Genomic DNA, 16,645 nt, shown 5'->3' on the forward strand with positions numbered 1-16,645 from the left:
TCCTTTTTATCCATGTTAGTTGACTCTGCATTATAAATGCATTTTGATACTGAAATATTAAGAAGTTATCTAGATTCTTTGCCACAGCTGTCAATGGCTGGCTGACTTGTGGCTTGTAGGTGTGAGGGTTGGTGGCAGGTATTCAGATACCTGATGATGATAATTTTATTTCATACTGCCATGCTGTAGCAAGCTATTCCATTCTCTTCTTCCTCCCTTCTTTTTTCTTTCCATTCATTCATTTATTTCTCTCTCCCCCACCTTTTTTCCTGCTCCTTTTACCTTCCCTACTCAACCTTAGTTGGCTTCTTTTTTTTTTTTTTTTCTTGTGTAAAGGATCAATATCTCTCTCCAATAATTATGTACTGGAAAATATTCCAGGTTTCTAATATTACAACATTGATCTGAAGATGCACTTTTGTTTGTTTTGTTTTTTTTTCTTTCAGTTCTTCATTTATCTGGCATAAAATGTCCTATTAACAACACTAATATAAGAATATATTAAGGATGGGGGGGCAATGTATATATATATATAAATGAAGACAACTACCATAACATGTTCAGTTAACATCAATAGAGGGAAGCACCCACAGCTCCAAAGCTTTTTACCTTGATTAACTTTCATTGTAAATGGTGCCAACAACTGTTCTGTTGCCAATTTTAACCTTTTATCTCCTAATGCAGAATAAATGATGACATTGTGTGTGTGGCTTTTTTTAACAACCTTTTCTATTTTTCTTTTTTTTCTCATTCTCTCACTTTCTTCTCAAATGTAAAATTTTAAACAGTTTCAGAGAATATATAATTAGTCAGTGCAACTAAAGTGCTTAATACATTGATAAACTAATGTGACATAGTATTAGTTGTTTTGGTAATTTATATGCATATGTATTTGTCTGTGTATGAATGTGTATTTGCATCTACATGTGTATATTTTGTTTGATGTAAGTTGTTAAAGAAATTTGTTTTAAACCTGTTTCTAATTTTATAATTGAAATAGGAATTTGCTGTTATCATGGTGATATAATAATGAGAAAAAATATCCGACGGAAGAGAAACTGCTGTGAGATGGCAGCAGATGGTAGTTAAAATAGTGTTAAATTAATAAATAACCTTAGGAATAATCCATATCGATTCTCAAATAACTGATGTTAAAAGAAAAAAAAAGATGTCCAAGGTTAGGATAATCTTTGAATGGAAGCAATTTTGTAGATCTGTTTAAATTGTGTGGCTATTGAAAAAAAAAAAAAAAAAACTTCAGCTCATTGCCAAAATTATCTTGGTTCGAAACAAATATTTATTGTTTAGCTAATGTAACAATTCTACAACAAATAAAATATTAAGGAAAGTGTTTCGTTATTTATTTCATAAGTAATAAGCTGCGTCTGTCTACTAATAGATTTTAGATGAGAAATATAGTATTGAATTAAATTTACAATATGAAATGTGTTTTTTCTATAAACACTGTGTAATGTCTAAACTTTTGATTGCACTCCAGATTGGTAAGGTTAGTTTTATTTTGTTTGCAGATATTCATCTTGCAAGATTCATTTTAATGAGCTTCACATATGGCAAAATGTTAGTAGATAGTGAAGATATGAGTCAATGGATCTTTAGAAGCAGTTGGCCACTGTAGGGTTTTTTTTTCTCAAATATCTGAATTTGATCTTATAATATTGTGCTTTCGGCAGTTTAGCAGAATTAAGTTTCTCCTGAAAGTGAACCCACTCCCTTCTACAGATAAAAATCACACTGATAATTCTTTTTGCAATAACATATCATTTTGCATATAAATAAATCTAATATTTCATAAAAGGAAATTCTGTATAGATAAAATTATGCATAGATGTTAGAATCCAAGGGAAGCGAAGGACAATAGATTATTAATCTTTTGTTTTGTGTTATTGAAGATATACATATATATATATTGAGGAAAATGTCGGTAAATGATTTGTTGTTGTTGTAGAATAGACTGATATAAGCTGTTAATGTATTGATACCATATTACTGCCATGATAAGCACTTTGAATGATTAATCCTCTTTATGGTTCTTAGCCTAGTGAATTATTAACTAGTGAGTCATGTAAGAAGCCAATTGTTATATTTTAGTCATGAATTCTTACAACTCTAGGTAGACTTCATAACTTATCTTGAAGTTTGTATCATTGAACTTAACCTAGGCAGAGCGCTCCCATGGGGTTATTGCGAGTAATAGGTGTTAGAAAGGCGGCGAGCTGGCAGAATCGTTAGCACTCTAGGTGAATTGGCTAGTGGTATTTCGTCTGCCGCTACGTTCTGAGTTCAAATTCCGCCGAGGTCAGCTTTGCCTTTCATCCTTTTGGGGTCAATTAAATAAGTACCAGTTATGCACTGGGGTCGATATAATCGACTTAATCCGTTTGTCTGTCCTTGTTTGTCCCCTCTGTGTTTAGCCCCTTGTGGGTAGTAAAGAAATAGGTGTTTAGAAAGGTGGGGATCAGGATTTGTCTACAAATACAATATTCAAAGCAGATACATTACTCATATCTTAAATATATTTTCAAAATAAGTTGTGTTGGAGTTAGAATATGAGTAGGGCCAGAGGCTCAACATTGTCTTAGAGGATGCAGAGGAGCTGGCACAGGAGCACCGATGAACCTGGCCAGTTCTATACACTAAGATACCTCTCAGAGCACTAATCTGAGATGACCCCCAGCCTCATCATACAAGAGCATCAAGCAAACATTTATTTTTCATGTTGGTAACTCTGAGCCTCTTATTTGACTGGAACAGTTTACAAAAAAACTGCTCATTACTCATACATCCATATTATTCATATATATTTCAGGGATGTACTTGTTGAGCAAAAATACTTAAGTCAAACATTAAGTACAATAAATCTTAGTCATTCATTATACCACTGTCTACTTGTTAAGTGCAGTGTACTGGGCTTGGTAGAAATTATAGTTTGGTCAGTTTCTCTAGCAATGTTTAACCCATTTATAATGAACATATATTTCTAGGACTTAAAATATATTTGCTGAGGATCTAACACTACAGAGATACATGTGGGATTACCAAAGCATTTGGTAGATAATGTACTAATCAACCGAGTATCTTGACTTAGAATACTTTTTCATTACCTATGCTTTTTTTTCAGTTAGTGCAGTATTTGTTTACCTCTTACAATTTTCAAGTAGTATTGAGGGAGAAAAAAAAATTACAAGAAAGTTATTATATTAATGTAAAACAGTTTTCAAAAGCACTTCTAACTCTTATAGAAAACCTTTATAAATTCTTGGAAAACAGCTGTGCCAATAAATCTAACTCTTACTTAATCTCTTTCTTCTAAGATTACCTGATTACAAAACATTCTTTCTGATGATGATGGAATGGATGGGGTGGTAGTAACAGGAGCAGGTGATAAATAACTGAAAAAAATTTTAATCAAATTTAACTAATTTTAAAGTTTTCTTCCATATATCTCTCTCTCTCTCTCTTTCTCTCTCAGCATGTATGTATAATTTTGAAAGAGTATCTTCAAGCTTTCAGTAGTAAGTGGCAGAAACTAGGTTGAAAGGATCACAAAATAACAAAAATAATATCTATACTCTGTGTGTGTGTGTGTGTGTGTGTGAGAGAGAGAGAGAGAGCTCATGCTTACATGGAATCACATCTGTAAATATGTTAAAATTATGTTGCTCTGTTATTTGTAATCTTTTGTTACTCTCATTTAGAGATCCCCAAGGGATTTCTAAAATTTGTCTGTCTGGAGAAATTAAATTAAAATGTTGGAACCATTAGGCATCATTATAAATGAATATTATTATTAATGCAATAGTTAATTCTGTGTGACAGTCTTTTGAAACCAGTTTACAATCATTCTATTTTTATATCCTGTTCTTTGAATTTTTCTCCTTGCAACAATTTCTTTTGCCCACCTCCTAAACTATTCTTTTAAAGGTTTAAGTCTTTGGACTATAGTCATGCTGGGACAATGTCTTCAAGGTTTTTAGTCAATTATGTTGATTCTAGTACTTTCATTTATGAAATAGTTATTACCTTTTGGCATAAAGAGACACTATTCAATGCACCAATTTTACACTTGTATATACAATGTATTTGTGAGTGTACATGGCAAGCTTTTGTGCAGTTTCTAACAAATTTCACTCACCGAGCTACTACTGCTATGAAGTGGGATTGAACTGAGAACAATGTGCCTTTGAAGTGAGCTTTTTAATCATATGACTATACCTGCACCTATATACTCTTATATATAGATTATATATTTCACAATGTCAACATTGATATTTCTAGACCAATGCTGTAACTCTTGTTAGGTCAGTTGGTATATCCATAGGTATTTGTTGGCAATTAATTTCAGGTTAGCCAAGATCAAGAAGACTGATCATATATATATGATCAAAGGTATTTTAGGTGTGACCAAAACATTTTTTTCCCAGCAGTCACAGTATATTTCCGATTAAATTATCTAATGCCATGTCTTTTTATTTATTTTATTATGAAAACAGTAGGGTGTGTCATTTGACCTAATTATCTTTCATGTTGTAAGTTCTATGGCTGTAAATGCAGGGTATCTTGAGCAAGTATCTTCAACTATGGCCCTAGACCAACGAGTGAATTTAGCTAACTGAAATTATGCAGCTGTCCTTTATATATATCTTTGGCTCTCCTGGTCAGTTAGTACTGGTTTGTTTACATCCCCATAACCTAGTGACTTTACAAAGAGACCTATAAAATAAGAGAGACTTAAAACTGGGTTATGGAGTCAGTTCGATCAAGTAACCCCTTCAAGGCTATGCTCTAACATACATGACTGCAGTTCAATGGCTGATACCAATAAAATTATAAAAGACTATTTATTACATCATCATAAACATCAATTATATGGAGGTGGAAAGGTACAAAAATATGCAATTCATATTCCACTGCTAGCATTGATCTGCTTTTAGGCCAATAGTACAACTCTTGTTAGATCAGTTTGCATATCTGTAAATAGATAGTTACTGTTGGTGTCAATTAACTTCCAAGTTAACCAAAATTAAGTAGACCAATGTATAATCAGACATTCTAGCTGTGACTGTCACATTTTTTCCCAGCAGTCAGTATTTTTAGGACTAAATAATATGCCATGTTCTTCACTTTATATGTGATGTTTCCTTTCTATTTGAAGATGATAGGGTATGTCAAGTTATACACACACACACAAACCAAAATTAAATTAATTTTTAATCATGAATTCAATTACCTATTGAAATAAGTAATTAATACATATAAAGGATAAAGATAAAGGCTCTTCCCACATCACAGAGACTCATAGGGTTGGTTTCTTGGTTTCTGTGACTTGGGCCAGACACTAGTCTGTTGCAGGATTATTCATTTTTGTTGGCTGAGTGGACTGGAGCAACATGAATTGAAGTGTTTTGCTCAACAACAACACTATGTCGCCCAGTCCAGGAATTGAAACCATAATCTTACAATCATGAGTCTAACACCCTAATTACAAAGCCACATGCCTCTCCAATTAATACATATATTTATATGATGATATAAAGCTCACAAGAGACTTCTTGTCCCTTTTACGTTTTTTAAACTTTCTCTCTATAAAAATTAATTTCTAATAAATAGAATTGAAAAGGTTCAATTTTCATCTAACCATTCTTTTTAGCCCTAATTTATGAAGCAAATTATTAGGTTACTTGTTAAAAAGTTAAATATTGACACCTACTCTTCTTATTTGCTAATTATTGACTTACTATGGATAGTATATTTATCTTTCTGATTCAATTTCTATTATTGCTTTGAGACTAGATATAAGGAAGTCCCCTCTTATAAGTATTTCACATTTTCTTGGTAGGAAAACCTTCATGTATAAAAATCTATTCACATCAAGGATATAAAGAAACCTACCCTGTATTTAACTAGCTCTTGATTGCATCACTCCTCCAAAATGATTTAAAGTCAAAATTGAACTCGGGATGTAAAGAACCATGATAAAATACCTCTAGGTATATTATCTGACTATCTAATAACCCTGCCAGTCCATCACCTTCCAAAGTTTTTATCCTTTGTACTACCTATTAAAGTTAAATTTACTTAATACTTTCATTAGTATGAGTGGGGGTACCTTCATTCAAAAATATAGTATTTTTACTAAGTTGAACGTAAAAATGTGGCATTATTTTAAATATCTCTAAATACAAGTATTTAACATACCCTACCTTTCAAAAATATTATTGGCTTGTTTTATTAACTGATAAGCTCTTAGCAGCAACTCTGGCTATCAAATTGCATTGCATCCTAGAATTTGGGCTCAGTTTCCAATAATAGAACATTCAAGAAAGGAATAGTTTGCTCATATAAGCTGTTATTGCTTTTCATATTATTTGCACTTCAAAAGCAAATACTTTTAAGTGTAGGGCTTGAAATGTCAACTTGCCATTTATTCCTATTTCAGTTAATATAGTTCTTGGTGGAACTAAACAGCAAATAGATGCTTAGCAGGATGGCATACTACCAAGGGGCTGTTACTACTTTCCCAACAAGGCTCTCTCTCTCTCTACTTTTAAAGCTGTCCCTATAGAATTTGTTGTTTTCCCTTCTACTTAAGGAGGTAGAGCAAAGATAAAAAGCAGCTTATCGTAATAGTTGTTTAGTTGGAAATAATTTATTGGATTCACTCCTAGGCATATATTTGTTGAACTGTGTGAGAAAGAAACACAGATCTGGACTCATGTTACGTTTCCAGCTTCAGCCTAGCACTCCTGTCTGTTGCCAAAAAGCTAAAGAAAAAACACTATATAATTCGTCCTCTTCATTACCAAAAAAACTCCATTCTATACTTCCACTTGTTTCAGATATATCGGCCAAAAAGATTCTGTTACCATAAGTATTTGGAACCATAAAAAGATCCACAAGAAACAAGGTGCTGGCTTCTTAGGATGTGTACGAATCACTTCACATACTATCCAACAGTTGAAAGACACTGGCTGTAAGTTATGTTTTTGTTGTTTTTCTTCCTTTCAGGATTTTCTACAAATATCTAATTCTAGTTGACAATTTTTTTCATACCAAAAGTTGAACACTTATAATTGGTTTTTGTCCCATCTTTAATTCATGTTTTTGACAGATGTTGCTACAATCTTTCTCATTTAGTGAGAAATACCATGTCCAAAGTATTATAAATATTTTATTGTCTGTATAAAGTAAATATATACCAGATATTTTTTTTTCAATGTATGTATGTGTATTTTAGTTATGTTTTATCCTTCTCTTATAGATTATCAAGTACCTCCAATGTCACTTAAATCTCCACCCACTCTTTGTTTAACTCAATTGTCACCTAAAGGTGTAAACTAAGCTCATTAAACACCACCTTACTAGTTGGAAGTAACAAGCAGCTTTACTAGTGTGTGGTTGTTTCACTACTTTGAAATTTAAATCACACTGGTATTAGTCTCTGCCTGTCTGTTCAGTACTACTAATAAATTCCCTATCAGTTTAGCTGCCATTAAAGAAATATTATCTGTAGCCTGGATCTATAATTACATGACCCATTAAAAAAAATGAAAATTACCTGTCAGTTTTGATTTTTTTTTTTTTTTAAACAGGTAAGCTTGAGAACTTGTTATTCCAGTTATAGATTTTTTTTTTCTTTCTCACATTATCTTACAGGGTGGCTGATGTATTTTCTTAGATGTTGCTGCTTCATCTTACTCCTAGTGATGCATGTATTGCTAATTGCTTTAAACCTTTCTTAAATATTCAATTTTCTTAGGTTTACCTAGAATATCATCATCATCCAGTGTTTTAAATCTGGGCTTTGTCCCCGTTAACAGGGGTGGCCAGATCTACCTCAATGCCATAACAACCAAAGTAAGCAGGTGCAGCCCACCCCAACCTTTGAGCTGGCTGGTGCCCATTCTCCTTTGCTTTCATGAGGCTTTTTTTGAGCTGGATTTTCTACGAGGAGCATGCCCTTGCTTACCCCCAACTTCAGTTTCCAGACATGAGTGGTCCTGAGACCAAGGTTTCTACCATAATTTTTAAGAAATATGGTGGAAAAAATAGCTCAGGAAGGTTGAGACACTTCTCCTTGAGACTCGTTTCAGAGCCCCTCTACTATCACTATTATTTACAGTTAACAGTATTTGTTGTGAGAGAAATCATAAAGTTACAAAGCTATGAGATTTTGTAAAGAATTCTATCCTAAAGATTACTTTTTACGTATTCACACAAGTTTTGTGCTGCTCTTAGATGGGGCACAGGTGTGGCTGTGTACATATTTCCATTTTGACAACCACATGGTTCTGGGTTTGATCCTATTGTGAAGCACCTTGAACTAGTCTCTTCTACCTCAAGCTGACCAAGGCTTTGGGTGTGGAATTTGGTAGATTAGAAACTGTGCTAAAACCCATTGTATGTATTGTGGGTGGGGGATAAGAAGTTTGCCTCCCAACTACATGGTTCCAGGTTCAGTTCTACTGTGTGGCATCTTGGACAAGTGTTTTCTGCTATAGCCTTGGACTAACCAAAGCCTTGTGAATTGATTTAGAGACAGAAACTGAAAGAAGACTGTCATGTATGTGTGTGCATGTTGGTGCTTTATGTCCCCATAACTTAGCAGTTTGGTAAAAGAGATTGATAAAATTAGTACCAGACAAGTACTGGTATCAATTTGTTTGACCAATATTCTTCAAGCTTTAAGGCGGTGAGCTGGCAGAAACGTTAGCACACCAGGTGAAATGCTTAGTGATATTTCATCTGTCTTTACATTCTGAGTTCAAATTTCGCCGAGGTCAACTTTGCCTTTCATCCTTTTGGAGTTGATAAATTAAGTACCAGTTGCATACTGGAACAACCTAATCAACTGGCCCCTTCCAGATTAGTGCTAGATTAGTGGTTCCCAATGGGGGCCATATATGATTTTGTTGTTAAAAGTTACATGCAATAAATTGGTTATACTTCTTCAATATGCAAAATAGTTTTGTTTTTTTTTAACATTATATGGCTATGTATGTCCATCCAAATAGGAATCAAAGGAGGTCCATAGGTAAAAAAATCATTAAGAATCATAGTTAGCTAATCCTTTGTTTCTTCCTCTGTCTGTAATACAGTGAACTAGTGATTGGGTCATTAGAAATTTTTAATTAAAAGCAATATTGTTCACCAATTGCAATATCATCATCATCATCGTTTAACGTCCGCTTTCCATGCTAGCATGGGTTGGACGGTTCAACTGGGGACTGGCAAGCCCAAAGGCTGCACCTGGCCAGTCAGATCTGGCAGTGTTTCTACAGCTGGATGCCCTTCCTAACGCCAACCACTCCGAGAGTGTAGCGGGTGATTTTATGTGCCACCGACACAGGTGCCAGACGAGGCTGGCAGACGGCCACGCTCGGATGGTGTTTTTTATGTGCCACCGACACAGGTGCCAGACGAGGCTGGCAGACGGCCACGCTCGGATGGTGTTTTTTATGTGCCACCGACACAGGTGCCAGACGGCCATGCTCGGATGGTGTTTTACTAAATCCTGACTAATCTTATTTTACAACTTTGGTATATTCATTACTGTGCTCCAAGGTTCCAGGTCAACTCTGATCAAGCAAAAGGCTTGCATCCAGAAATCTCCTGTGATTTTGATGGGGGGGGGGATTGTAGTACATTATGTAACGTATGGTCTTCTCAGTTTTTGTGTTTGTTTTGGTTTTTATTGTAAAGGTGGAGCAGGATATCTAGCTGCTATTTCTTGCCAATCAAGTGACCATTCAGCATCTTCCATAGCATGGTTACACTAATAACTAAGTGTAGCCATTGCTTAACTCTTTGAAAGTTAAATTAACCGATTGTTCTAACAGCATGAAAGCAAAAGAAAGTATTTCATAATGGCTGATGTTTAGTAAAAAGGAGTATGCTTTTGCAATATGGTCAATTTTAGGAACATGTAAAGAACATTGATAATTGAAATTTTCAAAAAAATAATAGAATTTGATTGGGAAGAAATTATTTAACTGATTTAACCCTTTCATTACTGTATTTATTTTGAGATGCTCTGTGTTTCTTTCAATTAATTCTAAATATAACAAAGAATTTAGTCAAATAACTTAGTTATCATTCAGCTAGTGTTAGGAACATAAATTGTGACTAAGGTTTGGTGAGAGATTTTAATTCAAAACTTATGAAAACAAGACATTTGTACTTAGAGCCAGAGCCGGTTTCAGCCGGGTTGGTAACGAAAGGGTTAAAGTGAACAGAACTAACTACTACATTTTGGACATTGTCCATGAGATATAATCTCCTTGTCATCTTTGTTCAGATGTCCATTATAAAAATATTTGCTCAAAAAAAAAGAAAGAAAAGATTCAGTCTTTGTTGTATAACCCTGTCAACCCAAACCCAGCAGGGCTATGAGCAAAAAAAATTTTTTTTTTTTTTAATTTTTGCTGATATGTATCTGGGACTGCATTATACAATCTAACAGCTGTTTAATTTTTAGTTGCATTGCACACTGAAATTTGTTGTTAGAAAATGCCAGAATGTTGTGGATAGGTTATTCAAGTGTGTACTGTAAATGCTGTTTTGTGTCTTCCTCGTAGTTCAACGGTTGGAATTACAGAAAAGAAATGCAGATGACCCTGATCAAATGAAAGGCCAGATTATCATAAGCCTTATATCCAGAGACAAAGGTAGTTCAGCCCCTGCTATCACTGACACACCTTCTATTCAGCCAGTTATACTAAATGACCCCAATGAACTTCCTGATGGGTAAGTCTGTTGTAAATATACAAGTATATATAATAATTATTATTGCTGGTAACCAATGGCCTGCTCCCAGATTTTTTTTACTCATTTCCCTAGTAAAGTTCGGTGTTTATTTTTTTATCAGTATGTTTAATTGTTCATTTCTTTGACAACAAAATATACTTGTAACAATTTCAAATGTTCTCATACTTTTTCATTAAAAATCTTTGCACTTTAAATATTCTATTTTACTTTAATTGAATTAAATTTCTAAAAAGCTAGGTTTTCATCAATAAACAATCACAAAAATGGATGAAGATATAATTTGGTTATTGGTTTTAAAAGAGACTTGACGGCTATACAGCAATTCTCTAATTATGGATGATTGTCACTTTTCTTCCCAACTATTGTTGTTTAATTATTGTTTCCTATCATCATCATCATCATCATTCTCATTAAAGTCATTTTTCCAACACTCAATCATCTATATATCTGCTGAAAGCTATTGCTTAATTACTTGATGCCCTTTCTAGCACCAGTCATGAATTAGTTCTGTCTGTGAAATAAATATTTTCACAGATTGGTTTGTATTCATAATCCAATCCATGTCAATATGGAAAACTGTATGTATGTATGTATGACTATTGTTGAGTTGTTGATAGTTAAATACCTCGAAGCAAAAAGCATTGTTAACACATATGTTATTGTTAATGCTTTCAATGGCAATCTTCCTGATATCATCCCTGGTTCCATACAAAGCTTTTCATATTTAAATTAAAACTTGTAAATTTAAGAGTCTTTTATGTTCAAATCCCAGTTAATTGTGCACGAAAATCATACTTTTACTAAATCAGTCGAAATTCTAGATTATTTCTAAAATTAAAGGAAATGTATAGGTAGATGAAATCTTTAGACATCACTTATCTTGCTAAATCCTTTGAGAAAATTTTACCATCACAGTTTTGCGATTTTTCCACCTTCAACCAAGAAGCCATTAAATGTGCAATTTTTTTTATGTTTACTTCAATTATCTCCCTTAACTAAGTTTGAGGCAGTGTTGTGTGAATAGAAAATTCCCACTGCTATGCTTGTCATAAAGGAATTGTTTTATTATGTGACTTGTTGTGAAGGGTGTTTGATTTGAGTAAAGGATAGGAAAGAGAAACTTTTCCTCAAGAACATCTGACTTGCTTCAAATCAGTTGACTAATTTCCTCCCAAGCACTTATTAACTGAATGAGTGCTTTTGGGACAGATCCCTTTTTCTCTTCCCCATCCCCAACCGCCCACACACACACACACGTTAATTTTGTGGGTTAAGTAATATTACAATATCTATTTCTATGGCTTCGGTTTACCTCAGTTGTTTAGGCTTGGTTTAAGCTTCCAGAAAATAGAATATAGTGTCCTTTGCAACATGGTTGGTGCTGTGAATTTTCTATCCGCTCACCTAGACATAATGTTGCAGTGAGTGATACAAGTTTATAAAGTTTCTTCCTCTTCCTGCCACTGTAGTTGAATGATTTAGTGGTAAGGACCCTTTCATTAACTCAAAAGCTCATCAATTCAAACCCTATTGTAATTATTACATTGTACCATTGTTGAAGGCATGTGGCCTAGTGGTTGGGGATGTTTGACTCATGACCATAAGGCTATGGGTTCAATTCCTGGACCAGGCAGTGCACTTTATTTCATGTTGCTCCAGTTTACTCAGCTGTAATGGGTCCCAGTCAGGTGCTGATGCAAGCAGCCCCTCCTCTCCTTCCTGCTATCACATTCTGGATAATTTTCTGGATTAAAGCTTAGGTGGCTGAGGTGTCTTAAGGCTGTGTGAAATTTCATACACACCTAAAACAACTAACAGAAGCATGGTACATGTTTCCAAACCATACTTACTAGCTGTGCTACACATTGTGACATTACTTCAGATTCGATATTCCAGTTTCTTCAGAGACAGGCATATCATTCTCATTTGACTAAAAACTAATTCTAACAATTTATGTGTGTCCAAAATTTCAGCTTCCTTTTCCTCATTTTTACCTACCACCTTAGTCAGAAGGTGTTGTAATGTGACTTAATCAACTTAATATCTCTTCCATTCTCCCCATATAGCGCATCACAAGGTTCACTCATGGGAAAGCACTACAAGCCAATGAAACATTTGCCAGTTACATAGCCGTCCCCAGTCACTCACTACTGCTTACAGTACTTAGCTGTACCTCCTTGTAGTAATTACTTAACAGCAAACTAACTAGAGCTATTGAGAATAAAATACCTTTACCACAAAAACAGACCAGCACTTGTAAAATTCATAGGTTGAATATCGTGGTGGCGGGGTACTTAGTGATAGTAGTAGCAGTGGTGGTGTTAATTGTTATTATTACTGATATTATTATCAACTTGTTTACCTGTTCCAGCTGGGAAGAAAGGACAACTGCCGATGGTAGAGTTGAGTTTGTCAACCATGTTACAAGAACAATTCACTGTGAGCGACCTACAAGGTAATAAACTTACCTGATGGGCATTTTCCTAATCTCTCTCTCTTCTCTCTCCTTCTCTCTCTCTCTCTCCTTCCCTCTATATAGATTAGATTTAAAAGTGCACTCAACACAGATACTAGGAAAATCTCTTTAAAGATAATCCTGGTTAATCTTAACTGGTTTAAAATCTTAAACAATTATTATTAATAGATGTTCTACCCTTTATTTGCTGTTGTTGCTTTGAGCATCTAACATTAGGTTATATTTCTGAAATAGTCACCAATTTATTTATGATATATATCAGGATTAATTATCATTAGTGCTAATAAGTGATACTCTGTTCATTTTTAAAAAGGCATCTTTAATGTTGGTAAATAGTGATAAATGTTGTTATTCATCTGACTTTTAATTTTGTGTTTGTGTGAAACAGGGAAGGTTTTTTTTTATTAATTATATATATATATATTAGCATGGAAAGCGGACGCTAAATGATGATGATGATTAAGTTGTCAAAAAGACTTTCACTTCAGTCTACGGTCTCTGAAAATTTGCCCTACAATCTAAGTAGTCAGTGTTTAGTATTTGCAAGAAAGCGAAACAATCATTATATGCATCACCGTCATTGTCATCGTCTTTCATGCTTTACTTCTAATTTCTTTACAATATGCATTTGAGTATGTGTATATATGAATGAGTGTTCATAAGTGTATATTTAACTCTTTAGCATTTAAACCAGCTAGACCTGGCCTTGCACACCTACCCTACAAAGTCATTCAAAAAATAGACTCTCATCATTGAAATCTCAAATCTACAAGATAACTCGTGATTAATTCAAAACAGTGTGAATAAATAAGTATTACATTTGACAATAATTTGAATGTTAATGGGTTAAATCTATTTCTTTGTAACTAATGCAGGATGTGTGGCATGTACAAACATGGATATTAGTAAGAATTATTGGAATGTTTTACTTCCATTACTAACCAAATCATTAATTCCTTCTTCCATTCATTCATTCATTCATTCATTCATTCATATCTGTTTTCATCCAGAATAATTTAGGACGTGTAATATTTTTGTTCTTGTGTGCACTGGACTCTTGTCAGTTTTGATAGATAAGTACACCAGTTGTTTAAGCATCTTCATTTTAATGTCCACTTTCCCATACTTGCATGGGTCATACGAAATTTGTTGAGGCTGGATGTCCTTCTTGTCACCAACCCTCATCAGTATCCAAATAAGGTAATATTTACCTATGACCAGATTGGAAATGAAGGACACCACTTGCATGAAGGTGACACTTGCTTGCAACTATCACATGATCTCAAGGCAATGCAACAGTAAAACAGTAAAACCACACACGCGCATGCGACAGGTTTCCTTCTGCTTTTGTCTACCAAATCCACTCAGAAAGCTTTGGTTGATCTGGGGCTATATTAGAAGATACTTGCCCATTATACCCCTCAGCCACACCTGTGCCTATGGAACTAATTAATCATTGTTTTACAAAAGTGGCTGGGCATTCTACTGACACTTGTACTGATAATGTAGGCCCACAGGCAGAATCTACATGACACTATGAGTGACATAGCTATCTCTCTGAATTAATTATTACAGCTTTATTACAGTTTCTCTGTGCCCAGTTTCACTCACAACACTTGGGTTGGTCCAGTCTATGGTGAAAGATACTTTTCCAAGGTTCCTTGGATTAGAGTCCAAAGTGGAACCTTGTGATAGCAAAGCAAAACATAATCGCATGGTATGTATACATTCATATATGCATACAATGTACCTCAATGACTCTAGATCAGGATTACATTTGATTTGTAGATCTTCAATCAGAATAGACTAACACAGGGAGAAAGAATTCATAAACTATTCAAAATATAGGGGAAAATAAAAGCAGAATGAAGAGAAGACTCTCAACAATAGAATTGAATGTGTGATAGGAAAGATTTTTGTGTTTGTGGCCCTTCACAAGGCCTCTGAGATTTATGGGAGGAAGGGGGTTATCTTCAAACTACATGGCCTGGTACAAATGCTCAGAACAGAATGGACACTGCTAAAGGAACCTAAGGTCCAAGGTAATGGTGTTAAGCTAGGTGATAGATTGAGTCTATCACTTATATCTGTGGGGTATTTTTTCACATGTGTGTATGTGTGTATTTATATAGGTATGGCTTTGTTGGTAAGAAGCTTGCTTCCAAGTTCAGTCCTGCTGCGGCACCTTGGGCAAGGGTCTTCTATAGCCTCAGGCCAATCAAAGCCTTGGATTTGGTTGAAGGAAACTGAAAGAAGCCCATTGTAATATGTACATATGTATCTGTGTGTGTCTTTGTGTCTGTATTCATCCCCCACCGTTGCTTAGCAACCAGTGCTGGTGTGTTTATGTCCCTGTGACTTAGTGGTTCAGCAAAAAGAGAACAATAGAATAAGTACCAGGCTTTAAAAAAAATTAATGCTGGGGTCAATTCATTCAACTGAAGTTCTTTAGCTTGGTGCCCCAGCATGGTCACAATCTAATGACAGAAATAAGTAAAAGGTATACATGCATGTGTGCACACATGCACACACACACACAATATTCATTGGAAAAATATGTCTTAGAATGCCAGGTCAACATATTAAAAATTTTCCTAATTCTGAATGACACTTTGCAAATTGAACTGTTTCACTTAGATTTCCTTTCTTTTTCTTTTTTATATATATTTTTAGGCCCGCATCGGAAACACCATCCAAACGTTTATCAACCGCCGTGATCGCAGATCCAGCTGTGGTCATGTCTCCCGATAAAGAGAACACTGGCAATGTCAGAAGTAGTAATAGCCAAAATACCAGTAATACTGGTGGCAGTAATAGCAGCAGCAGTAACTGTACAAGTGTAAACCACAGCTCGTCAACAAACAACAACAACACTCCTTCTATAGCAACAAACAACAACAACAGAATGAGCAGTAGTAACAACACTGGTGGTGATGGCAATAATAGTTCGGGTATTTTCTCCAGAAGGCGGTCTACGCGGCACCGAAATTACTTGAATAGATCCCAGCTCCATAATACTCTCGAACTGCCTGGAGGATATGGTTAGTACACCACTTGTACTGTAATCAACGCTTTAGCTTTATAAAAATGAAACCAAATAGATATTAAAAAAGTATATATTTTCTTGGCCATGGTTTAATTCAAAGGAAAAAAAAAATAATCATTTTATCAATGTCATTGTATTTGAAAGCATGTCTAACTTTTTTGGCGGGAGTTCAGATTTTTAGTTTTTTTTTTAATTTTTGTTTTCTCATTTCTTTCTTTTTTAATTAAATGAACATTCTAGCCAAGAGAAATTGTCATTATAATTGAGTCTAGACTACAACTTTCTTTGATGGAGATACCATTTTCTAACAAGTTATGCACTAACAGCCAACAGGCAAT

At 34.6% G+C, this 16,645-nt stretch overlaps 1 protein-coding gene across 3 annotated transcripts in view; it reads left to right on the plus strand.

The window, feature by feature from the left end:
* The window catches only part of LOC115212798 (E3 ubiquitin-protein ligase SMURF2), a 117,143-nt gene that overhangs the window by 79,573 nt on the left and 20,925 nt on the right, over positions 1-16,645 (plus strand). For 2 of the 3 annotated variants that reach the window (XR_004999738.1, XM_029781499.2), the window contains exons 4-7: positions 6,858-6,991; positions 10,596-10,764; positions 13,157-13,240; positions 15,935-16,302. Coding sequence is in view for 2 of the 3 variants with exons in the window: in XM_029781499.2 (XP_029637359.1) it covers positions 6,858-6,991; positions 10,596-10,764; positions 13,157-13,240; positions 15,935-16,302 (755 nt within the window). In the remaining variant the exon portion in view is untranslated. The remainder of the gene's footprint in view (positions 1-6,857; positions 6,992-10,595; positions 10,765-13,156; positions 13,241-15,934; positions 16,303-16,645) is intronic. The other variant, XM_029781500.2, reaches the window with a different exon arrangement.

The sequence above is a fragment of the Octopus sinensis genome, linkage group LG6 (genome assembly GCF_006345805.1).
Source record: "Octopus sinensis linkage group LG6, ASM634580v1, whole genome shotgun sequence".
NCBI lineage: Eukaryota > Metazoa > Mollusca > Cephalopoda > Octopoda > Octopodidae > Octopus > Octopus sinensis.